The 25,207-nt window shown below is 41.7% G+C and overlaps 1 protein-coding gene across 6 annotated transcripts in view; it reads left to right on the forward strand.

The window, feature by feature from the left end:
- The window catches only part of MCC (MCC regulator of WNT signaling pathway), a 217,293-nt gene that overhangs the window by 116,654 nt on the left and 75,432 nt on the right, over positions 1-25,207 (forward strand). For all 6 annotated transcript variants that reach the window (XR_014516816.1, XM_083464429.1, XM_083464433.1 and 3 more), the window contains one exon: positions 21,235-21,348. Coding sequence is in view for 5 of the 6 variants with exons in the window: in XM_083464429.1 (XP_083320555.1) it covers positions 21,235-21,348 (114 nt within the window). In the remaining variant the exon portion in view is untranslated. The remainder of the gene's footprint in view (positions 1-21,234; positions 21,349-25,207) is intronic.

Genomic DNA, 25,207 nt, shown 5'->3' on the forward strand with positions numbered 1-25,207 from the left:
TAAAAAGGAGGGGGAAGATTGTCCTTAACACCAGAGGGGAGGAGGGAAGCCTTGAAAATCTATTTCCCTTTGGCACGGCTCAGTGAGTGTGTCCAAAGCTGTTCACGGGGAAAGAAATTACTAAGACTAATATCTGCCCCAAACAAAAATTGTATGCAGGGCCTAAATGAATTCCATAGAATGCTGAGGATATACAGTGGTACCTCAGGTTACATACGCTTCAGGTTACTTACGCTTCAGGTTACAGACTCCGCTAACCCAGAAATATTGCTTCAGGTTAAGAACTTTGCTTCAGGATGAGAACAGAAATTGTGCTCCGGCGGCGCGGCAGCAGCAGGAGGCCCCATTAGCTAAAGTGGTGCTTCAGGTTAAGAGCAGTTTCAGGTTAAGTACGGACCTCCGGAACGAATTAAGTACTTAACCCGAGGTACCACTGTACATATATGGGGGTGTGATGATGATGGTGATGAATTTCCCACCTTTACCCTAAGGTCCCAGGGTGGGTTACAACATTAAACCACAATATTAAAAACAGTTTAAAACAATTTACAACCACGAAAATAAGGAGAGTCTGAAAAATATGCACCTTAAATGTTAAAAGCTTGGGTAAAGAAATGTCTCTTCAGTATTCTCCGGAAGCTGTATTATAAAGGTCCCACACATAACCTCTGTGGGGAAGGAATTTCACAGTTTTGGGGCTCCCACAGAGAATGCCCTCTTCTGAACCACCACCCTGAGTCTCTTGAAGTTGGAGGAACGACCAAGAGGTCCCCTCTGCTGATCTCGGCACCCATGACGGTGTGTAGGGAAGAAGGCTGTCTTTCAGATATTTGGGGCTTGAGTTGCAGGACAGCGTTTACAAAAGTACCACCGCCATGTGATAGGGACATTGGTGCAGCCTCAGCCATGTTTGGTCAGGTTCAGACAGTTTTACGCCACCTGTGCTCCAGCTTAACCAACCCTCCTGTTACACCACGCACAGGTCACTGGAATAACAAGGCGACCTTGTGTGCTTCTACATCACCTTAAATGAATGGTTTTGTCCTTTCCGCATCTCTGAAGTTCATATGGTTCCCCCTCCCCCAAGTTATATATATACCTGTTGGCACTTTTCCAAACTTCATCTAATTTCTGAGCAAAGAACTGTTTATTTGCCAAGGCCCTCATGGGGGTTTGCAACCTTATCTCATTTAGCCTTTTGTCTCTGCTAGATAATTGAAGAGCATCTTTATAAAACATTGTATCCTTTGTTCTCCACCATTTCGTTTATAGTTTTGCCCTACAAGAGTTAATACGTAGACGCAAATGAATTGCATTTTATGGGGATAATAATGGTAACGTAAACACATCAGTTTCTAAAATGAATGGCCATCTCCACTTTTCTGCTATTGTGTGGTAATGATTTTTAACAGCGTAGGGCTGAAAGCATAAGGTTTTATTTCTTGTCCTAGGACCTAAATGTATACTGCATGAGAAACAACCTAAATAATGTTCTTAATTCAGGCAGTGTGCCTGAGGGCCTTTTCACACTCTGTGCTTTTGGATGTACAGTGGTACCTCGGGTTAAGTACTTAATTCGTTCTGGAGGTCCGTTCTTTACCTGAAACTGCTCTTAACCGGAAGCACCACTTTAGATAATGGGGCCTCCTGCTGCCGCCGCACCACCGGAGCATGATTTCTATTCTCATCCTGAAGCAAAGTTCTTAACCTGAAGCACTATTTCTGGGTTAGTGGAGTCTGTAACCTGAAGCGTATGTAACCTGAAGCGTATGTAACCCGAGGTACGACTGTACAAAATATTTGAATGTACATCTAAAAACCTTCAAGGTGCTGTAGGTTTCAACCAGAATTGTGAAGTGGGGGGGGGGGTTGTTTAACGCTTTCCCTGTCCATCATTTCTCCACTTAGATGCTCTTTCCCATGCAGGATTGAAACCCCTGGTTGGTGTGCATTTTGAATAACATTTAACCAAGCAGCCCATCTTCGTGAGGTTCACAAGCTTGCACATCCAGTGATGTCCACAAGTTTGTGCAATCTGTTGCACAACAGGACTTCCATTTCTCTTCTTCTCTTTCCTCTAGCCCCACGTATGCCCAAAAATATTGCTCCAGGGGGTCTTCTACCCTTCTGGAGAGATTTGGGGAAGCATGCAGGGGAGGGAACTCCCCAGAACTCAGTTCCAGCTCATTTCAGGTGCCTATCATTCTAAGAGAATGAGGGAGACGTTCATGGTGAGTTCTGGCACCTCTTTTTCTAGAAAAAGAAAGTACGGTGAAGCCCTGTTGCACAAACAGGTGCTACTCATACCATGCTGAATCTCATTCCCTTCAGTGAGAGTTGGACCATAAAGAAGGCTGATCACCGAAGAATTGATGATTTTGAATTATGGTGCTGGAGGAGACTCTTGAGAGTCCCATGAACTGCAAGAAGATCATAGAATCATAGAGTTGGAAGAGACCACAAGGGCCATCGAGTCCAACCCCCTGCCAAGCAGGAAACACCATCAGAGCACTCCTGACATATGGATGTCAAGCCTCTGCTTAAAGACCTCCAAAGAAGGAGACTCCACCACACTCCTTGGCAGCAAATTCCACTGTCGAACAGCTCTTATAGAATCATAGATCAAACCTATCCATTCTGAAGGAAATCAGCCCTTAGTGCTTACTGGAAGAACAGATCCAGAAGCTGAGGCCACCTCATGAGAAGAGAAGACTCCCTGGAAAAGACCCTGATGTTGGGAAAGATGGAGGGCGCAAGGAGAAGGGGACGACAGGTTGAGATGGTTGGACAGTGTTCTTGAAGCTACCAGCATGAGTCTGATCAAACTGCAGGAGGCAGTGGAAGACAGAAGTGCCTGGCGTGCTCTGGTCCATGGGGTCGCGAAGAGTCGGACAGGACTAAATGACTAAACAACAACAACATAGTTACAGTCATTAATTTAATTGAGTCTATTCTGAATAAAACCTGGTTGGATAACACCCTTCATGCTTTTTGATAATGTTTTGACTCCCTGCTGATAATTTATAAACAATAACAGATGAAAAGAACCTTTTACAACGTAAGCTTTTTCAGTGTGCAAAAATACATTTCACAGCCGCTCTGAAATGTTTAAAACAAAACAAAAATTATACCTGATCTATTCCTAATGCCCAGAGGGGTAAATGTTTCCTTCTTATTTGGTAGCTGCCTCATGGAGAAGAACATAAACTGATACGCTTTTGTTTTGAAATGATGGGAAGAATTTGGTTTGTCAGCCAGCCTGCATTTCCACGGTGCCTGACAACAGACTACGCTGCTCCTATGATTAATTTATAATGGAAAACAGGGCATTCTGAAATGACCGCAGGGCCTGCGTGAAATGTGAACAAGCTCAAACCAAGATAAGCTGTATCTATATTTCAATTCCCATCTGACATCCCTACCTTCTTGATTATGAATAATATGCAACCTTTTGTGTGTCCTGAAGATTGGAACCTTTCCCAGTTGTGTTTATACCCCCTGTCTTACTCTGCGAGACTCAGACCGTTTTGTGTATCCCTTGATGATAGTATCTAGTTCAAATGTACGGTAGATGCAGGTCTTATTTAATTAATTCCCACCTTTTAAAAAATCTGCCAGGTTTATTGAAATAAGACACTTCGTTGAGAAGCTTGGCTTCATGTTTTACATGGTTTTTTAACTGTTTGGGGACTCCTTTTTAAAAGACAACACATATGAATTAGAGCCCTTTAATCTCTTGAAACATATGTTTTCAGTTCTAAAATTTTGTATATCTGTTGGAGGGAAATATATTTTACCTATGATAAAAGCTGTGTTTTGCCCACTCTAGCTTCAACCTTTGTTGCTGCTTTAGGAAAGTCATGTTAATGCTTAGACACACACACACACACACACACACACACACACACACACACACACAAACACACACACACACACACACACACACACACACACACACAGAGTGAGGTAATGTTTAGGGAATGTATTGGCAGAAGGATTGATGCCCTAAACATCTAATTGAAAATCACTGATGATCATCCATTCATTTAGCATTTTAAAAATTTGATTATACTGTTGTGCCATACTATGTCACTGTGGTAAACTGTGACAGCTCCGGTTTGGATTATACCAGTTCATTTGATCTTTCAAAAGCTACTCATTCATTTTTGCCAGATTGCTTTGCAAGTGCTGTATCCTGTCAGTTATAGAAAACCAAGTAAATGAGGGTGGGTGGGTGTTTTTTTAAAAAATCAACAGTAGAAAGTTTCTATGATGTATGACACCAGGCCATACTGCTGCTATGATCTTGCTTCCTTGGCTTTGTCTACTTTTCCCCTTTTGTCAAACTGCTGTTTTCAATTTATACTTTTGCTAAATGAGATTTGCTAACTACTTGGGACTAAGGCAATTTCTCCTCTCCCCCTTTTTGTCTCAAGTCTAAAAGCAGCTCTGATGAATGTTCAAGAGGTCAACTAGAATGGCGATTTTCAATCATTTGGTCAATGCATTTGGAGTCATTTATAGCTTTCAGAATTCCCAGCGGATTATTCCACCACACATTCTTTTTCTCCTACCCCCTTCCCAGTTTTTATCTATTTAGACTTTACAGTCTTGATCTACACTTCACAGGGCAGAGCAAGGGAATGTAGCTGAAGATGTTTACATATTTCGCTGCAAACAGTTTCCATATGAGAGGTTTTATACTTTCTGAGTAGTAATAGACTCTTTTATACTGGGGGAGAGACTTCTGGATCCCAAACAAACTGGCTTTTCTAAAAAGAATGTTTTCTCACATCATTAAAGCCTGTGCAAAAAGAAGAAGAAGAAATCCATTTTTAGAGTGGTAAGATTAATGCTCTCTCGTGAATAGGAATTTTTATAAGAAACCATCAGCGCAGGCATTTTTAGCATGGATCTCTAAACTAGGAGCTTCTGATAGAAACCTTCTATAAAGCTCAGATTGTTAAATATTCAAGTGCCCAAGTGAATGAATGGCTTGTGATTCAGAGATTCTTCAACTGACTTTAGCTTTGAGTAGACCCTCAAAAAAAATATAACCCACTCTAAAAATATGACCAAGGGTGTGGTCTAAAATGATAGGAAGGTACTAAAATAAACTTATTTATTCTGCATAAGTACAGTTTAACTTGTCTGCTTGCTAGTTTAACTAGATGTAACTAAGAAGTATCATGTATTCACTTCTTTATAATTATTTTAGTGATTTCAAGCATAATCCTTTCTTGCTGAAGACTGATTGGTTTTAATACTGAATCCCTCCTCATATTTAGTAGAGCAGAGATGGGAAATCGGGGCGACTCTAGAAGTTGCTGTACTTCAGCCGCCTTTTACATGAAGTTGTTGTGTCATTAGGAGATTTGGGGCAAGATGTCATCAGAATACTGAGGACACTCAGCTTTACTTTTCCAAAACAACTGGGTGAGGAGAGGCTATGCAGTCCCTGAACCGGTGCCTGGATGTAATTGTGGTGTGGTTAAGGGAAAGTAAAATGATCCTGAATCCTAGCAAAGGAGAGAGGATCTGTGGGCGAGTGCTTCCCATGCTTGAGAAATTAGCCAATTGTCTGTCCTAGGCAGGGTTGCAGGATGCAGGTGGCACTGTGGTTTAAACCACCGAGCCTTGGGCTTGCTGATTGGAACATCGGCGGTTCGAATCCCTGTGACGGGGTGAGCTCCCATTTCTTGGTCCCAGCTCCTGCCAACCTAGCAGTTCAAAAGCACGTTGAAGTGCAAGTAGATAAATAGGTACCGCTCCGGCGGGAAGGTAAACGGCGTTTCGCCAGAAGTGACTTAGTCATGCTGGCCATGTGACCCGGAAAAACTGTCTGCGGACAAACGCCGGCTCCCTTGGCCAGTAAAGCGAGATGAGCGCCGCAACCCCAGAGTCGTTTGCGGCTGGACTTAACTGTCAGGGGTCCTTTACCTTTACCTTTTTAGGCAGGGTTGCATCCCTCTGAAGAAGCAGGTACACAGTTTGAGGTGTGCCTGGATGAGGCTTTGTTACTGTTTGCCCAGGTGCCTTTGGTGGCTTAGGACTGGCGATCCTTTTTGTCAGCTTTGGCTTCTGCAACAGCTGTGAACATTCCTGGACTGGGGTCGTTAGGCATTGGGAACTTCAAAGTTGGATTAATGCAATGCACTCTGTGTGGGGCTTTCCTTTTGGTTGGTCCAGAAACTGTAGTCGGTGCAGAATTCTGCACTACAGTGGCTGACATCCTCTCACCTTTGCTCAAACATCTGCACGGGATGTTACCAAGTTACATGTAAAGTATATAGAATTCTTAACAGTTTAACTTAAGGATCGCGTCACCCCATATGTGCCTCCCCAACCCTTCAATATGCAGGACTTGCCCTTGTATGAGTGCCATATAATGTTCATTCTGCATATGTGAGGAGCCTGTCTTTTAGTGTGGTAACATCTGCTTTGGAACTTCCTGCCTATTCATATTAGCCATACATCCTCACTATATTGTTTTAGAAGCATGCTAAAAGCTTTTTGTTTGTTTGTTTGTTTTACTCTAGGAAGCCTATCCAGACATATCACATATCATACCTATTGAATAATCCAAATTATGGAAGTTGGTTTTGTATATATGTATTGTGCTGATGCTTCACTTTACTGGCCTTTGGTCTTCCGTATATACTCTTTAATTGCAATTCCCATCAGTACCAGTCAGCATGGCCAATTGTCAGCTATTGTGGAAACTGCATTCCAACAAGTTCTGGAGGGCTATATGTTTTCCATTCCTGATTTAGGGAGCTTACAGCACTTTCCTCACTGGAGACCATCCCTCTGGGTGTTAGATGACGATACTGAGGACCAGTGAAAGGGGAGCAGAAGCTTGCATTTTTAAAAAAACTCTTAACCACAGGCAGCTTTCCAGTGACATGGAATAGACTAAGTTTGCAATCCTAAACTCGCTCATTTGGGAGTGTTGTTGTTGTTTAGTCGTGTCCGACTCTTCGTGACCCCATGGACCAGAGCGTGCCAGGCACTTCTGTTTTCCACTGCTTCCCGCAGTTTGGTCAAACTCATGCTGGTAGCTTTGAGAACAATGTCCAACCATCTCGTCCTCTGTCGTCCCCTTCTCCTTGGGCCCTCCATCTTTCCCAACATCAGGGTCTTTTCCAGGGAGTCTTCTCTTCTCATGAGGTGGCCAAAATACTGGAGCCTCAGCTTCAGGATCTGTCCTTCCAGTGAGCACTCAGGGCTGATTTCCTTAAGAATGGATAGGTTTGTTCTTCTTGCAGTCCACATTTGGGAGTAAGTTTCTTAAAAGACATGAATAGGATTGTGTGGTATGTGACTCAGGGATAGCCCAGCCACATGGAAAGCAATGAATTCGAATTTGTAAGACTCTTATTTCTAGAAGCCTTCATAACAGTGTCGTCAGCATGTCAGCCTACTTCCTATTTCTGTTCAGCCGGATTCTAGATATGTCAGATTTCATAAGTTGAGGGCTGCAGAGATTCCAGAAGGCTAAATGAGATTTTATTGTGCTGACGTAGAAGCATATAAGGAACCTGTCGTTCAGTTGTCTGCAGTGCTGAGAACAGAATGCAGCATACCTTTAGGTTTCCAGCTTGACACACCTGTTAATAAATTGACCTGGAGAAGAAAGGTTCATAGGGCAAGACAATAAATAATTTCCTCACAGTTGGGCAGTTTATGGTTGTTTTTCTTTCACAGCAGTTCATATGAACAAAATACTCAAGAGCAGATAAAGAGGTGTTGCAGTGTGCTTCTCTTGTTAAGATTTATGGCCCTATATGGGCAGCCTGCAGAACTCAAGATTTATGTGCCTGTAACATTACTTGGATTTACAGCCATGTCAATGACTGTGAGCACATAACCATGTTTCTTAAGGGCTCTTTCTAATGTAGTAAGAGGTCATAGCAAGGATGCAGACATTTTGCAGTGTTGAGAGGCATGTGCTAGCATATATCACCCTGCCCATAATTTACAAGTGGTGACTTACATTGACTTTTCCATCTTTTTACTACTTTGGCCCATTAAACCCTTAAGTGGTCCATGACTATATTTGGCTTATTAAATGATTGTTGTGTGTGATGCAGTGGCTGAATATGGTGAGCAAAAGCAGAGAAGCCACTCATGTTAAGAATTCTTCCCACTCCATTTAGTCTTCTTACTCAAATGTGAAAACTTGCTTCTTCCGATAAGAACATTAGTATAATTCATAGTTAGCTGGGGGGATGGGGACCTGTGCTCTAAACATGCATGAGATCAGTTGTTTCCCTTGTGTGACATGTAGAAGCTTGGGGAATGCAGAGCAATCTTCTACAGGAAAATTGCTCTGGGAACAAGGTTTCCAACAGCAGGAACAACTTCAGGAAAAAACTATTTTGGAGGAGCAAAGTTTGACGAAAATTGTTATGTGAATAAGGATTTCAACGATGCTTATGCAGGACTTTGATGTACTGTGGCAGAAAGTTGGAGAAGCAAATGGGGAAATATACTGGGGTCGTTCATTTTACCTTTCTCCACTCCTTGGAGTCATCCCCCTACCCAGCATCTGCTGTTAAAAGCTTTTCTCATTTGGAGCTTAGTCCCATGTTTCCAAGGAAAACTTCCGTTTCTTTGTGGTTTACATTCTGAATATGAATCTGTGCAAAACATTGGCTCAGTTCAGATATTCTGAACAATGCAATGTAAGAGCCTGCTGGATTAGGCCAAAGCATCCAGTTTTCATAGTATTTTTCTGTGTATAACATTCCCCCATGTATAAGATGCCCCCTATTTTGGGGGCTCAGATTTAAGAAAATGGAGGGAGATGGCTCCATGTATAAGACAACCCCCTAATTTTTGACATTATTTTTAAGGGGGGGAACCTAGTCTTATGCATGGAATAATACAGTAACATAGGTCAGCTATGCACAGCATACTTTTTTTGTCTGCCTTCAGTCGTTCAACATTCAACTTCATTGTTTGTTCCCGAGTTCTGGTTCTAGGGAGAAAAACTTACCTCTACCCCCCCCCTCCTTCCATGCTGTGCACTTCTATCATTTTGCCTCCTAGTCACCTTTTCTCTCAACCAAAAAGCTTAACTATGAATTATTGCAATATCTCAGCTTACAATACTGCAGGAATCCAGCAAATCAAAAAAACCCAAAACCTTGTTTTGAAGTTCGTTTGCAAGCCATGATGTCATATCTGAATTGATTTACCCTCATTAAAACTGTTGCCCGACCTCTGTAGCCGCTGCTTCTAGAGACTGGAGTGTGAACCAGACAGAAAGCAAAAGCAGACAAACTTGGCATGGTGCCTGAATAGAGCCATTATAAAATTACTTTGATTTATGCCAACAGTTTTCAAAATACTTTAATTTTAAAAGGATCTATTGCAGGGGTGGAGCAACATATTAAAATAAAAAACTGATTTGCCTAATTTGGATGAAAACAACAGACTATGGTTTTTATAAATTAGAATGAGAGGGACAGAACTGCAAAGCAAACCATGGTTAGGCTGTGATGCTGGGCGTGGACCAAACAGTGTGTGATACGGATGACCTAGAATTCCCAGTTTCTTTTACTGGTTCTTATGCTGACACAATGAAATCTAAGCAGGTTAGAATTTCCTTAGGGTGATTGTAGGCAAAGGAGAAAAAATAGTTTGAGTGTTGATCCTGTTAAAGGAAGTCACGGGAGTAGAAGAAAATGTGATTTTGTGTTGTAGTGATAGACATGGCCTGGCTGCATTTTCTGCAGTCTGTGGAATACTTCCTCTCCCCAACCCCAGTAGTACATCTATCACAGACATTGCAAGGATGGCTAGAATTTCCTGCTTGCATGGATAAGAACCTTATGGTGTGAGCCAGCCTTTACTTATAGTGACAATTGATATTGGCACCATAATAATGCAGAGTTTCTTAATTGTCTTGTTACAGTACAGCATAACAATAGTATGAAAGCTAATTAACGTTGTATGTTGATTTCGCTTATCCTTGGGCAGGGAGGAGTTTTGTTCAGTAAGGAAGCAATGATACTCAAATAAAGCTATGGAATGGGGGAAGAAGGCTTAATCTTTTGGAACAGGACTCAGGAGGTGTTTTCTGGATGCAAATGCAGCAACAGCAACTATTTAAGCCTGTACACCAAAGCTTTCTAAACTTTCATGTTGGTGGCACAATTCTCAGACATGCATCGTTTTGTGACACACTAATTCAGTTTTACTAGGAAACCAGAGGTTAAACTAACCCCTTACAAGAGCGTGGGGAGCGTTCACGCGGCACACCCACACACTGCAGCTGACACACTAACGTGTCACGACACAGTTTGGAAAGCTCTGCTGTACATTTTCAAGGTGATGCTTAGTAAGTTGTATTTCTCAATGCAATAAGAACAGAAGGTATAAATATTGTATGTGCTTCTGAATGATTTAACTTTATTTCGCTGACACACTGAAACCTGCTCTGGAGTGACTCGGAAGTTACTAGCTTGTGAACAAGCTTATTACACAATTCCATCTGCTCCTGCGTTGACTCTGCCCCTTTATGTGACCTGCATCCTAAATTATGAATTGTCACGAGAGATGACTGTTCTGTGCAGTTCTCTTAGTTGCCCAGTTGCAGTGAATATTTGGCTCATATAGGTCAACTTCATGAGAACAACGAGAAATTCAGAAAAGAAATTTCCCATTTCAAAAGTTTATTTTATAAAAACAAATGAGCCAATCAGATGTGAATGACGTACCTCAGGCCCCTTCCTTCTCTGACCTCCACCCCACCCCCAACTCTTCATAACTTTTCCATGGCAACTTGTTCTCCCGTGAGGTGAACAAGGGAGATTGCTTCCTTTTTTATTCTTGAAAGCAGCTTCCTCTTTGGAATCGCTCTGAGCACATTCCAACCAAGTCATTGCTGCTGGCGTTTGCAGGGTAGGAATAGCAGACGGGCAAGCTAAATTATGCACCTATTTACTGAAAATGTATATATGTTTTGGAGTTCAGTCCACAATTTCATTTCACATTGCTAGTTACATGATGAAAAAACAAACAAGATTCTGTACCCTGTAATGCACATTCCACTGTATTTTTTATCATTGACATCATGTTAGAAATCACTGTAAAACCTGGTGTTTGGAAAACCTAGCATCAAGTACAGTTGTACCTCAGGTTACATACGCTTCAGGTTACATACGCTTCAGGTTACAGACTCTGCTAACCCAGAAATAGTGCTTCAGGTTAAGAACTTTGCTTCAGGATGAGAACAGAAATTGTGCTACGGCGGCAGCAGGAGGCCCCATTAGCTAAAGTGGTGCTTCAGGTTAAGAACAGTTTTAGGTTAAGTACGGACCTCCGGAATGAATTAAGTACTTAACCCGAGGTACCACTGTATAGGATGCCTGTTCTTTTGACTCTTTTAAAAAAGGGTTGCTTGAAAAATGTACCTACACCCACCATTTCAATTTTATTGTATTTATTTAAAAGTGTCTCTAAACTGCTTAATATTTCAAAAATACCTAAGAGGTGTATGCTATGTACAATGTAAAAACAATATTCATTAAAATGTCAAAAAAATATATCCTGACAACAACAAAACAGTATAAAAACACACAAAAGCAAATAAAAAGCATATTCGGGGATTCACACACACAAAACAGGGAATTGGGGAACTCCTGGACAGAACGATTCCTCTTAGAATTATAGAATTGTAGAGTTGGACGGGTTCCCAAGGGTCAAATAGTCCAACCGCCTGCAATGCAGGAATCACAGCTAAACCATCCATGACAGATGGTCATCCAACCTCTGCTTAAAAACCTCCAAGGAAGCCTCCCAAGGGAGATGGTTCCACTGTTGAACATCTCTTGCTGTCAGAAAGTTCATCCAGATGTTTAGTCAGAATCTCCTTTCTTATAACTTATTATAAAGACATTGGTTCGAGTCCCACCAACTAGAGCAGGAGAAAACAAGCTTGCACCCTCTTCCATGTGATATTTGAAGATGGCTATCATACCTCATCTCCTCTTTTTCTAGGCTAAACATGCCCATCTCCTTCAACTGTTCCTCATAAGGCTTAGAAGGTAAGATGTCTTAGAAGGCATCTGAAGCAGCTGGTGGTTGCTGCTTCATGTATGGCAGAGAGAAGGGCATTCTGCAGAACAGGAGCTACAGTAGAAAATCTCCATCCTTGGGTAACTGTGCTGTGATATTCTGTACAATGCAGTGCCATGAGTAAAATTTCCCCAGATCCACAGGAGCCAAGTGGTCTTTCAAGTAACCTGGTTCTAAGTTGTTCAGGGCTTTAAATGTTAACAAGACCTTGAATGTGAGCAGATAGCTGATCAGTGGCCAGTTCTGTTCCCTCAGCAACTTGACTGCATTGTTCTGCACCAGCTGCAGCTTCCAGACCAGTCCTAAGGGACTTCAGTTGCTCCACCTATCTATCCACCAGTCTTTTTCCCTCTAAAAAAATGTATTTGGACACTGTGGATGCAGTAGTCTTCTTTAGAGAGAGAGTGTGTGTTGTAGAACTTGACTCCATTATATTTTTTACTACTTCTAAAACGTTGGAGAGGCTTCTTGATCCAGCGGTTGATGCAATCTTGAAAACCTGTTCTGTGGGGAAAACAAATTAGCACAGGGTGTTTGTTGCATTTCTGTTTTGTCACGGTGCTGTTTAGGCTGGGTGGAGTTCAGGGTTGAGCAGGGATGGAAGGAAAAAGCTGGCTGCTCAGCACAGCCCTTGACTGAGGCTGCCGTACAATCCATTCCTGAAGCCAGAAGTTCTTTCGAGGTCAGTATGGGTTCTACTTGAATCAATTGCTTTTAGAACAGGGGTATGAGTGTCTGGCTCTCCTTTTCTCTGTTGGCTTTTGGCAAGAGTACTGTGATCAGATCAGAAAGACTCAGCAAGCCGTAAGGAGGAAATCAATTTTTAATTTTGATACCATTACAAGGGCAGACTATTGCCCAGAGGTTTGTGTCATTTGGTCTTCACCCATTTGTTTCTACTTAGAAGTATGGAGCATGTGAGAACATTGGATTTGGCTTGCTTTTGGGGAAGTTCTTGCAACTTGTTTTTACTGAAAACGTATGAACTTTCTGCAACATACTGCAAAACAATTGTACTGGAGCAGCAAACCTAGTTTTTGCATCTGTATTTTGTGTGTATACTTTGTAGGCTCCTGCCAAAAGTTCTGTATCTGTACAGTGTAGTCATAGTGCATGATGCTTTATCCTAGTATAAAGAGTAACTTCAGATATTAAAAAAAGTCACTTTCCCAGAGACGCTTACAAATTTTGATAATGGGAGAAAGAGTGGACTGGTATGGAGGAGGAGAGGAAAGAAAAAACAGCAAGGAGTTTATGTGAGCAAATGCACCTACAGTGGTATCTCAGATTAAGTACTTAATTCGTTCTGGAGGTCTGTTCTTAACCTGAAACTGTTCTTAACCTGAAGCACCACTTTAGCTAATGGGGCCTCCTGCTGCTGCCACGCCGCTGGAGCCCGATTTCTGTTCTTATCCTGAAGAAAAGTTCTTAACCTGAAGCACTATTTCTGGGTTAGCGGATTCTGTAACCTGAAGCGTATGTAACCTGAGGTACCACTGTACATGTACTTTCAGATGCGGGGTTGAGTAATTTGGTAATCTTGCCATGTATGCACACACAATTTTTGGATTGGAATTTGCCATTTTGAGATTAAGCCACAAGGCTATCCACCCTCCTGAAAAAAATCACTGCAGCCTGAATGATGGAAGCAGCACATAACAATGCATGCAGACCCGCACAGGGTGTTGGGCATCCAGGTACGTTTGTCCCAGGCCTCAGAAGGCTAAGCCGGCCAGGGGGCCTCGCTGGACTGAAGCTGTCATGCCAAGAACAAGACTCCCTAGTGCATTTGTAGTTGTACTTCGGGAGTCAAACGGAATCCACTCCGGAAGCCCGTTTGACTTCCAAAACATTCGGGAACCAAGGCGCGGCTTCTGATTGGCTGCAGGAAGTTCCTGCAGCCAATCGGAAACTGTGCCGGACATTCGGGTTCCAAAGAACATTCGCAAACTGAAACAATCACTTCCGGGTTTGCGAAGTTCTGGAGCCAAAATGTTCTTCTCACGAGGCGTTCGACTTCTGAGGTACAATTGTATTTATTTTATTGCATTTATATAACACTTTTTCTCCAAGAAGCTCAGGAACGTACATGTAGGTCTGCCCCTATTATCCATACAACAGTTCTGTGAGGTATGTTAGGGTGAGAGGCAGTGTCCACAGGTACACATAAGTGAATCTATAGAGATCATTTTTATTGTAGAACTTGAATTTTCTAGCTATGATGGGCAGGAAGGAGGGCTGCGCATTTGCAGTGTTAGAGGTTTTCTGCATTGGTTGATTATTCCTGCACTTCAAGAATTTAGGTGCGTTTCAAAATGTCTTGTAAGATGCATGCTAATCAAGTATCTTAGACTTGGGTTCAAATGATTCCTTCTACATCTTCTATATAGCTATTCTCACGTATATACAGCGGTGCCTCGCAAGACAAAATTAATTCATTCCGCGAGTTTTTTCGTCTAGCAAATTTTTCGTCTTGCGAAGCACGGTGTCGGAAAAGTTTTGGAAAAAACTTCAAAAATCACCAAAAACCTCAAAAAAGGCTACCACACCGCGTTCTATGAGTTGCTCCTCGAAGTCAAGTCGCAACTGTATTAACGGTGTTAAGAAAAAGGAAACAAACTTGCAAAAAACGCAAGACGTTTTCGTCTTGCAAAGCAAGCCCACAGGGAAATTCGTCTTGCGAAGCAGCTCAAAAACCGCAAAACCCTTTCGTCTAGCGAGTTTTTCGTCTTGCGAGGCATTCGTCTTGCGGGGCACCACTGTACGTGGAATGAATCCAATGGTAGCTACTTTAGTTCGTTCAGCTACGGGGAGTGAGCTGTATCTTGAATCTGTTGGTGTTTCTACCTTTTTATCCTAGATTCTCAAAAAAGTAACAGTTTAGTGAAGTCCTCTGCTCTCTCCCCCCCCCCCCCCGGAAATCACCAGCAATGTAATGATGCCTTTTAAAAGCAATTCTTGCTTTTTCTCAGATGGATGCTTAAAAGGGCCAATTGGTTGTAGCATTCCAGGTTCATGCTTTTAGGAATCAAACAGCAAGACTGTCTTGGGGAATTCTGAGTTGTCAAGTCACTAATTCTAGAAGATGGCTTACCCTTTAGGTTTCCCATTCCCATCTTGTCAGTGCATTTGCTGAAATGGACTTTGATTACATTCATTTCATCACTTGTGTCATAAAAATGTGTCTTTGTGTAATGTTAGCTTTAAAAAAAAGGTACAAAATTGAGAAAGTGTCTGAGCAAACTATTAATGTATAGATCAATCACTTTAAAGAAATGTGTCTCTTTGCAATAGAGCCATCATTTGGGGTGGGGGGAAGGTCGACTGCTGAAATTGAAACTGAGCACAGACACCAGAAACATCATGACGCCTTTGTGGAACAGTAGTAGAAGCATAGGTTTTCCTCTACATTTTCAGAGCTGATACCTGTCTTACTGTGACTAAAGAACAAAGTCTTGATAGATCGAGCCTCAAAAGGAATGGTATTATCCGAACAAGGATCTGGTGCTTTCTGTTATCCTCCCCCCACCTCCAAGGAAAAGACCAATTTGCAAAAGTAGTCATGGAGTGATACTATTCATTATGCACTTAACAGCAGCTGTGAAAAAGGCAAATTCCTTGTTAGGAATCACCATGATAGGGATTAAGCTGACAATATCATAATGACATAATGACTCTCCGGTTCATCCGTATTTGAAATGCTGTGTACAGTTCTAGCAATACCTGGCTAAGAATATCGTAGAGTTGGGAGGGACCTAGAAAAAGGGACGCAGGTGGCGCTGTGGGTTAAACCACAGAGCCTAGGACTTGTGGATCAGAAGGTTGGCGGTTTGAATCCCCGTGACAGGGTGAGCTCCTGTTGCTCAGTCCCTGCTCCTTCCAACCTAGCAGTTCAAAAGCATGTCAAAGTGCAAGTAGATAAATAGGTACCGCTCCGGCGGGAAGGTAAACGGCGTTTCCGTGTGCTGCTCTGGTTCGCCAGAAGTGGCTTAGTCATGCTGGCCACATGACCCGGAAGCTGTACGCCGGCTCCCTTGGCCAGTAAAGCGAGATGAGCACCGCAACCCCAGAGTCGTCTGTGACTGGACCTAATGGTCAGGGGTCTCTTTACCTTTTACTAGAAAAAGACAGCCCAATGGAGCAACTTCTCTACAAAGAAAGGTTAGAAAAAAAGCTTTTTAGTTTGGAAGAAAGAGGGAACATGACAGAGTTGTAATAAAATTATGCACTGTGTGCCAAATGAGGAGGTGGAGAACCCTCTTATAATACTGGAACTCACGAGTTATCCAATGAAGTTGAATGGTGCTATTTGCAGGACAGGGGAAGAAGAAGAAGCATTTCTTCACACAGCACTTAGTTAAATTAAGGAATTCACTACCAGAAGATTCCACCAATTTTGACAGCTTGTGGGCACTGATATATCTTGTTAACTGTACATATTAGTAGTCAACATAGACTAGACCAGTTCCTGTTTAAAAATGGAAAGAAGTCTGGCAATAAAAAAAAACACCCAGGAATATTACTTCCAAAGTTAGTTCAGGTCAGGGGTAGGCAGCCTAAGGCCTGTGGGCCGGATGCGGCCCAATAGCCTTCTCAATCCAGCCCACGGACGGTCCAGGAATCAGTGTGTTTTTTACATGAGCAGAATGTGTTCTTTTATTTAAAATGCATCTCTGGGTTATTTGTGGGGCCTGCCTGGTGTTTTTACATGAGTAAAATGTGCTTTTATTTACAATGCATCTCTGGGTTATTTGTGGGGCATATGAATTTGTTCATATTTTTTTTTAAAAAATATAGTCCGGCCCACCACATGCATGGTCTGAGGGACAGTGGACCGCCCCACAGCTGAAAAAGGTTGCTGACCCCTGGTTCAGGTAGATGGATGGTGAGGTGACAGGATAGCAAATGATAACAAAATTTAGTTGCCTGTTATTTGCTTTCTCATGGTAAAACGTGATTGAAGAAATGAAATTCTGCTTTAGGATAAAGATTCCACAGAGTATTTTTCTTTTAAACTGAAATAATAATATATTAAATGCTGGTTGTGAAATCGTTTGCAGCTTTTGATGAAATGGAGTGTACACTATGGAAACTCAGGCTCTTCAAATAAGCTAGTCTTCAAGGTGTGCAACAAAAAAACTTCAAAAAGAATAGCCATGGACTAACATTGAAGGTTATTCTGTCATTAACAATTACCACCACTGTAAAAGACCCTCTGGCTAATAAAGACATGCTGCTGTAGAAATCTGTGGCACTTACAGTATTTTTGCTTTTTCTGCTCGACTGCCTTGCATATAGTCTTGTGAAATACTAACGCATTGAAACTTTACAGGGGTTCTGAGATCAGTTGAGCAATTCTGTGAGGCTGACATACAAGCTAAACAGCTTGTGTGTATAGAGAAGGATTGTGCGTGTCCTTTGTGAGTCTTAAGTTAAATGCACTCTTATGCCATTTGTAATTACTATGCTTTTGGTCTCTATATATAGGTACTATGCTAACTGACTTTGTGGTCCTGTTTTTACTGTGGTTGTACTATATTTTTTGGACTTTATTTTAAAGTTGAGGGAAGAAGTCATTTCAACAAAATATTTCAGATGCCATTATTTCCCAGGCTGACTGACTGCTTCAATCCTACCTTGCTTCTGCGATATTTGAAGTTACCCAACAAATTGTGTCATGAAATCCAATTTTGAACAATGCAGCAATACAGGTCTTTTAGGGCATCCACTTTGCCTGCAGAAAATGTAACTCAGATTCGTGAATCCCCCCCCCCCGTCTTGAAATCAAAACTGACCTTTTCACAATGCCGGTTAAGACCAAAGAAATGTTGCCAAATGTGCTACTATAAGACTTCTGCTAACTTTCTATACGACACAGTAATTTCAGTGTTTTTGCTACCACATATATTGAAATTGGTATTCAGGTCGCTGGTTGGTTTTGTCATTAAATTCAATTCAAACAGATAATGTTAAAAAAAAAGCAAGTATCATCATTCACCATGACTTAGAAGCTGTGTGGCATGGGAGATTTGCAAGATATATTTATCTTAGAAACCAGTAGCTTGACAGCTAAACAAAACATGTCCTTGTTATACTATCCAGTAAATGTTGTTTCCTGAGAGAAAATGGTTTTACATTTGGTTCATGAATACAAAGAGAAGAATTGGATTATTTTATATTTTCCTCTTTGTATTTCCTTTGTCATTCTTGTAGAAACATAGCTGTAAGAAATATATGGTGGTATTGGTTGTGATGCCAGATCTGAGCTGTACATATTCCAGGGCATGGGAGCACAGATTGTTCTTATTCTTCTGCCCCACAGTTAAAAAGTTTGTGTTTCTTCCGGGAGACACAGTACTTTGCGTTATATTTTTTTAGAACCTCTGCCAATGGATAGGTAAGACTGACACATCGGTCAAATCTGGGCCATTTATATAGTTAGAGTCAGATTCAGGAGCAACATGCAATGAGTAAATGGGAACTGAGTGCCTACAGAGACTATGCAGGCAATGTGAACAGGCAGAATGGATAAATAATATCAGATGAGACAGGTATATCTGATGGGGGAGGGGAAATCTTATGAGTAGCAGAGCCTTTATGTGGTAATAAACTGGATTAGAGGTATACAAGACTACTAGCTAGTCCAATCCAATCCGAATAACTTTATTGTACCAGCCATTGGCCATGACAAATCTGAATAAAAAAATGAATACAAGCAAAAGGGGTGTCACACCACAAATAATGGTCTCTATTTAGATCTCTGTGTCTCCCTTACACTGATACGTTGTTCAGGGTCTCCTTTCTAATCGTTTTGGCTGCCAAAGCAAAAAGGGAGACTTTATTAGTGTTTACATCTGCCAGGGAGAGACATTTTTTTTGTATGGACAGTAAGGTGAGAAACCATCTCCTAAGTCCAATGTATAGTGGGCAATATAGGAAATAGCACAAGATGTCTTCCACCTGGGTTGCCCACATATGCAGAGCCTGTCTTCGTATGGTACCCTGTTAAATCGTCCATCTAGGATGGCGGAGGGCATAGCTTGAAAACACAGCTCATTAAAAGCTAATTGTAGCAGCTTCATACAAGTCATGCAACCTGTAGTTAAGTTTTATTACTAGCTAGCCAGAGAGAGCTCTTCTGTGTCTGATGGGACACAATTCCCCTCAGATAAAACATGGGAGCTTTCGGATTGAGCTATATATTTTTACATGTGGACAATATCAGTAGAGTCTGTACTTGTTGGCATCCATCTGTTTTGGGAGAGACGGTGGAAGAGTGCTCCTTGGGGGTGAAGCCAAACCATTGGAAGATTGTAGAGAGACATGGAGAGACATGTTTTGGTGCATCTGGGCCAGATTAAGACATCCAGTTGTGCTCCTCCCAGCCGTCATTTCTCCTCTGGTCACTGCTGTGGATACACAACCTGTTTCCAGGGGCTGCTGGCATCTGCAAGGGATTCCCACGCCGTGGGGTTTATCTTTGTAATGCAGAGTTGGTCTGCCAACGGGCCTGGTACCTGAAGCCAGCTCCCCATAGAACACATCCTTCAGAATCCAGCCATCTTCCATTCTGTGGATAGGTCCAAACCAGTGTAGACGTCTCTGAGACAGAACTAAACATGCTGGGAATGTGGGCTCTAGTACAGTCATACCTCAGGTTAGATGTGCTTCAGGTTGAGCGTTTTCAAGTTATGCTCCACGGCGACCCGGAAGTAATGGAGCACAATACTTCCAGGTTTTGCCGCTCGCGCATGCGCACTCAAAATGACGTCATGCGCAGAAGCAGCAAAACGCGACCCGCACACGCGCAGTCGCGTCTTACGTTTTACTCAGGATGTGAACGGAGCTCCAAAATGGATCCCGTTCGCATCCAGAGGTACCACTGTATAAGAGTCTGTACTAGAGATATAAAATTCCTGGCAATTTTGAAGCTGTGGAGGGAAATGTGTGTTTCCCTCAAGTTTTTATATCTATAAACTGACCAAAGTTGCAAGTTTATAACTAAAACTCTGTGCTATGACTAATATTATTTTTCTCTAAGATAGTATTTTGGCTCATTCATGTAATCCTCACGTGCACTAAAATACCAAATATTTTAAGGAAATGCCTTCGCTGCTGACCATGTAAAGAATATGTTAAGTCTTATAAATTGTAATTGTGGTTGACCAAGCCAAAGCTGATGGCCATGCCTGGTTGATGGTCCGGTCAAGCTGGTGTCACATGAGCAAGGCTTTTGCTCTTAAGTCTGCATGGAGTGTTGTGCAAATGCTTGCAGCTAGCAAAATAATATACTGAAAGATAGAATAGGCATTTCATATCCTAACAGAATGCTGAAAAGTCAGAATTAATTTGAAATAAACTCAGAAAAAGGCCAGAGTTTATATGCTTCGGACAGAACCTTTAAAAAATAGGAAGTGATGTGTATGTTAGGTTCAGATTAAGAGAGCATTGGGTATTCAAGCTAAATGGATAAGGGTTAAGATTATGGCTTTGTTCCATATTTTGTGGAGAACTGCTTTATCCAGACATTTATATATATATGTATTTTTCATACCATTTAAGTAGCACTCTTAGCATGCAACCAAAAATAATAATTCAAGGGTACACTGAGGTGACTATTCAACAAGAGATTGAAAGATTCTTACATAAGAAGAGGGTTTAAAAGGGGGAGAGAGAAAGTGGAAGATAAGTGAGTTAGAACAGTCTGATATGGTTAGCTCTAGTTGTGTCAGCTGAAGATGAGGTTTTGAAGAAGAACTCTTCAGACAACAGACTGCTGGGAGACTTACATGACATAAAAGTGAACCAAAGTATATGAAGTCTTCGGTAACGTAGAATTCTGCATTTAAAGTCACACTAAAAGAGTAATGCACTGGAACTTCCAATTATATTAAACTCCGTTGCATTTAAGTTTTTTATGGTGTATGTTCTGATAAGCAAATGTATTCAGCAGTAAAGCTGGAAATGTCCCAAATGAAAGCATATAATAGCTTGTCCTACTTTTTGATTTACAAATTCTGAAGTGTGAAACATCGCACCCTGCTTCAGACACTTGTATCACCAGTACTGCTCCAGAATACATATAAGGAAGTGGTGCATTTTGTAGATTACGTTTAATTTTAGCTGCATTTTGTTTTTGTGTTACAGCTCCACTTAGCAGCACTGGCATCTCTGAAAGGAGACATAGTTGAACTTAACAAACGCCTACAGCAAACCGAACGAGAAAGGGATTCGTTGGAAAAGAAATTGGCAAAGGCACAGGTAAGTGATTGTTCAGCCGCTGAAATGGTATTTGCTCTCAAGGCTTCAAACAGTTTAATCGGTAAAAAGATAAAAGGCACTGTTGTAAGATAGCTGTCAAATAAGTGAGGCTTTAACAGTCAAACAGTGGAAATTGGTAGTTTGTTTGAGGCTGTTGAGTGGGTAAAAGGAACACCTCTCTGGATGTCCAGATAGAGGCTGTGGCCTGGAATCACTCTGCTCAGCTTAGGCTGCTGTGCCACCAGCACCCATCCCTGAAAAGACCCAGAAACATGTGCCTTACTTACATTAGAGGAATGCACTCTGCATGGACTACCTTTGAAAAGTCTTCAGATATTTCAGTTGGCCCAGAATGCATAACAAGCTCATGGAATCATATTACCCCCTATTATGCAAGGGTTGCCAACTGGTTGCCAACCTGTTTCTGGGCACAATCTTAATGTTGACTATCATTAAAGCCCTAAATGGCTTGGTTGCAGGATACTCAAGGAGCTGGTCTCCTCCTGTATCTTCCTGCTGCTCCCAAAGATCTATTGGAGAGGCCCTTCTTCTGTGTCCATCATAGACTGAGTCACTGTTGGCTGCGACAAGAGATGGGCTTTCTCATTGACCATGACCAAGTTGAGAAGTACATTACTCTATGAGATTCATTTGGTCCCATCTTACTGTTTTCCAACAACTGGTTATAGCTTTCCTGTTTTCCCCACCCTTTTTTTGCTAGGCAGAATATCTTGTTGTGGCGCACACTCATTTCTGAATGTTTTTCATCTCTCTTATTTAATTCATTGTGTTTTTATTTGTTGTAAGCCATCCTAACTGATGCAAATGCATTTGAAGAACAGGGTATACGTTTTCTAAATAAATATGAATGGCATGAAGTTCCGCTCAGTAAAACAGAGATTTATTTTGCTGACATACAGTCTAGTTTGAGAGAAAAGAAAGACAGTGGATAGGATTCCCACTAGCACAATGGGGCTTTTCCACCTCTCCCTTCACCTCCCCTCAATCTGCTTCAGAGGGTCAGGAGAACCCCCAGAAAAAACATGTTGCGGAGGCAAGAGGGGAGTTTGCTCCCTCAGCACAAGTATTTCTGCTTGTGCATCGTGCTACAATAAATACTGCCCAATGTTTTTGCTCTGACTCAAGCATCGTATGTATACTTCCTGTAGATGTGGTCCACCATTTTCAGTGAAAAGAGCACAATTTAGTGCAAAGGGATGTGTGCTGTGAGCAAAAAACCCCAGTAGACAATTCAATATATTTGTCTCACATTAGCAACACTGATTTTTATTTGTTGTGCATCGCTGGTTTGCAGACTTGAAGAGGAATGCAGGGTTAAATTATCTGTCATAGCATTTGCTAGCCCTTTTGTACTGCTTTTTAACCAGGCTTCATTTGCATCATAATAAAGCACTCATTCCAAGCCATTGCTGGATTTTAATTTGCTGGCAAGGGCTGGTTTCTTAATTTCCATTGTTACATTTTTAGGTCCAGCTTGGACACCCAAAAATTAAATAAACATCGGCTGTGAGGGAATAACTTCTTGAAGACTTGCTTGACCCACTCAAAATTCTTGCTTCTCATTTTACAAGAGAGCCTGTCTAGATAATTTGCTACACACTTTGCTGGAAAGGGTTTCACACATGGAAAGGGTTTCACATGAAGTGTGTAACAAATTATCTAGGTAATTTCTCTTGTAAAAGGTGGGGATGAGCTGATACCCTTTAAAAACAACACTCATATTAAAATAAAGAGTACTTCAGAGAAGGTAATGATGGCAAAATAGCAGATTACTTAGATGATTGCATTCCTATCCCACCTGCCTAAAATGGGAATACAGTGGTACCTCAGGTTACATGTGCTTCAGGTTACATACGCTTCAGGTTACAGGCTCCGCTAACCCAGAAATAGTGCTTCAGGTTAAGAACTTTGCTTCAGGATGAGAACAGAAATCGTGCTCTGGCAGCGTGACAGCAGCAGGAGGCCCCATTAGCCAAAGTGGTGCTTCAAGTTAAGAACAGTTTTAGGTTAAGAACGGACCTCCGGAACGAATTAAGTACTTAACCCGAGGTACCACTGTACAAAGCAGGATCCAAGTTTTGCATTAATACTGTCAGGATCTTTTGTTTTGGGACATTTTGAAATGGTATTGGCCACATGTTCCCTGGCCCTGGATCAGTTCTGGCACAGCATGTCTTAAAATAGGCATCTGGAAGTGAGTCAAAAGTCTTTCTGCTGCACCTCTTTTTAAAGCTTAAACATTCAATGTTTGGGGGGGGTGCATTAACTGTCCCCTGCAGTGCTGACAAAAAGTTCTCATTTAACATTGAGGAAGATTATGGCTTAGACTGAGTGAATAAACAAATATGCGTGCTACTGGGGAAAAGATTATGGCTGCTGTTCTCCTCCCCTGGTCTTGCTGTACTACCATGGTTTATCTTAGTGTTATTCTTGAACCCCAGAAAAACCACAGATGGTAAACTAAGAACAAAGCTTGGCTTGTCAGAAGGAAGACAAACCACAAGCTTAGGTTCAGATGTCCCTTGAAACCAAACCATGGGGTAACCTCGAGTAGTGTGCTGGCAGCAGGACCCGGTCTTCTCATTCATGCTAAACCATGGTTTGTCCCAGGGTTATGCACAACCTTTGTCAGTTTCTGAAAGACAGAGCTTGTAAAAAGCCAGTCAGGGAGGCATTTGCTAACAGAGCCGCCCATTCGCAGCAATGAGAAAATAAAATCACTTCTGGATCAGGCTGAACAGGAATTAGTACAACACCAGAGCTGAGTATGGAACAAATTTAACAGCATTTCAGTTTTATGAATTCTAAGTAGTTTTGAGTTGTAATATGGTCAGAATTCACAGACTTGCTTCCTGTATGTGACAACACTTGTGCCCATTACACAATAGCACCAACTTCTTTACAAAATGGAATTTAGGAGCTTATAAGCAATGGAAGAAGCTACACTATCAAGTGAGCAAACATGTCAAGATCATCAAATTGCCAAATAATAATAGACATCTGGGAATCCCATGCTAATGGGGTGTTGCTTATTCCTCACATCTCCTGGAAAAGTTAGGCAATGCATAATCAAAAAGAGCATTCATTAACCTCCAAAGGACTATTTTGCCAGGAAGCATTACACAACTGGAGATTTTTGGAGATACGCAATTCTCCCAGAAAAGGAACAGCAATTAGACATGTTGTGGCTATGCATACTGTGATGATATAGAAGGTGTATGATGTTGCACTTTTATCCTAAGGCAGGGTTTCCCAAACTTGTGTCTCCAGCTGTTTTTGGCCTACAACTTCCATCATCGCTAGCTAGCAAGACCAGTGGTCAGGGATGATGAGATCAGCTGGAGACACAAGTTTCAGAGACAGTGTCCTAAGGTATTGTTGCAATAGCTAGTTTCGTGTATTGGAACAATAGGTCCAGGAATGTAATATTGGGAAATACCTGCCCAGGAACATCACTGCTGTGACACAAGAGTGAGGAAATAGCTTGGAGTGATTATACAGCTGACCTAGGTTCTTGACATATTGTTTTGGTTTGGTGCTTGTTTTGCTTTGAAATGTTCTCTTTGTCAGACCCAACATCCACATATCAGGTTTCTTAATCATTCTCATCTGCCCACTGATATATTTGAACAGTACGTCGTCTGTACTATCAAGAGGAAAACCGCGCCTCAGTGAGGCTTTAAGGGGTCCCTCAGTCAAAAATGACGAAAGTGCAAGCTTTAAGATAACAACAATGAATTAACTGTTAGCGTCCCAAATCTTCTCCCTTGGCTTAAAATGCCATGCAAGCTGTAGAAACTATTGGGTGGCTTTCTAGATACAGCTGAATCGTGTAATG

The sequence above is a fragment of the Podarcis liolepis genome (assembly GCF_965112155.1).
Source record: "Podarcis liolepis genome assembly, chromosome: 11".
Taxonomy (NCBI): domain Eukaryota; kingdom Metazoa; phylum Chordata; class Lepidosauria; order Squamata; family Lacertidae; genus Podarcis; species Podarcis liolepis.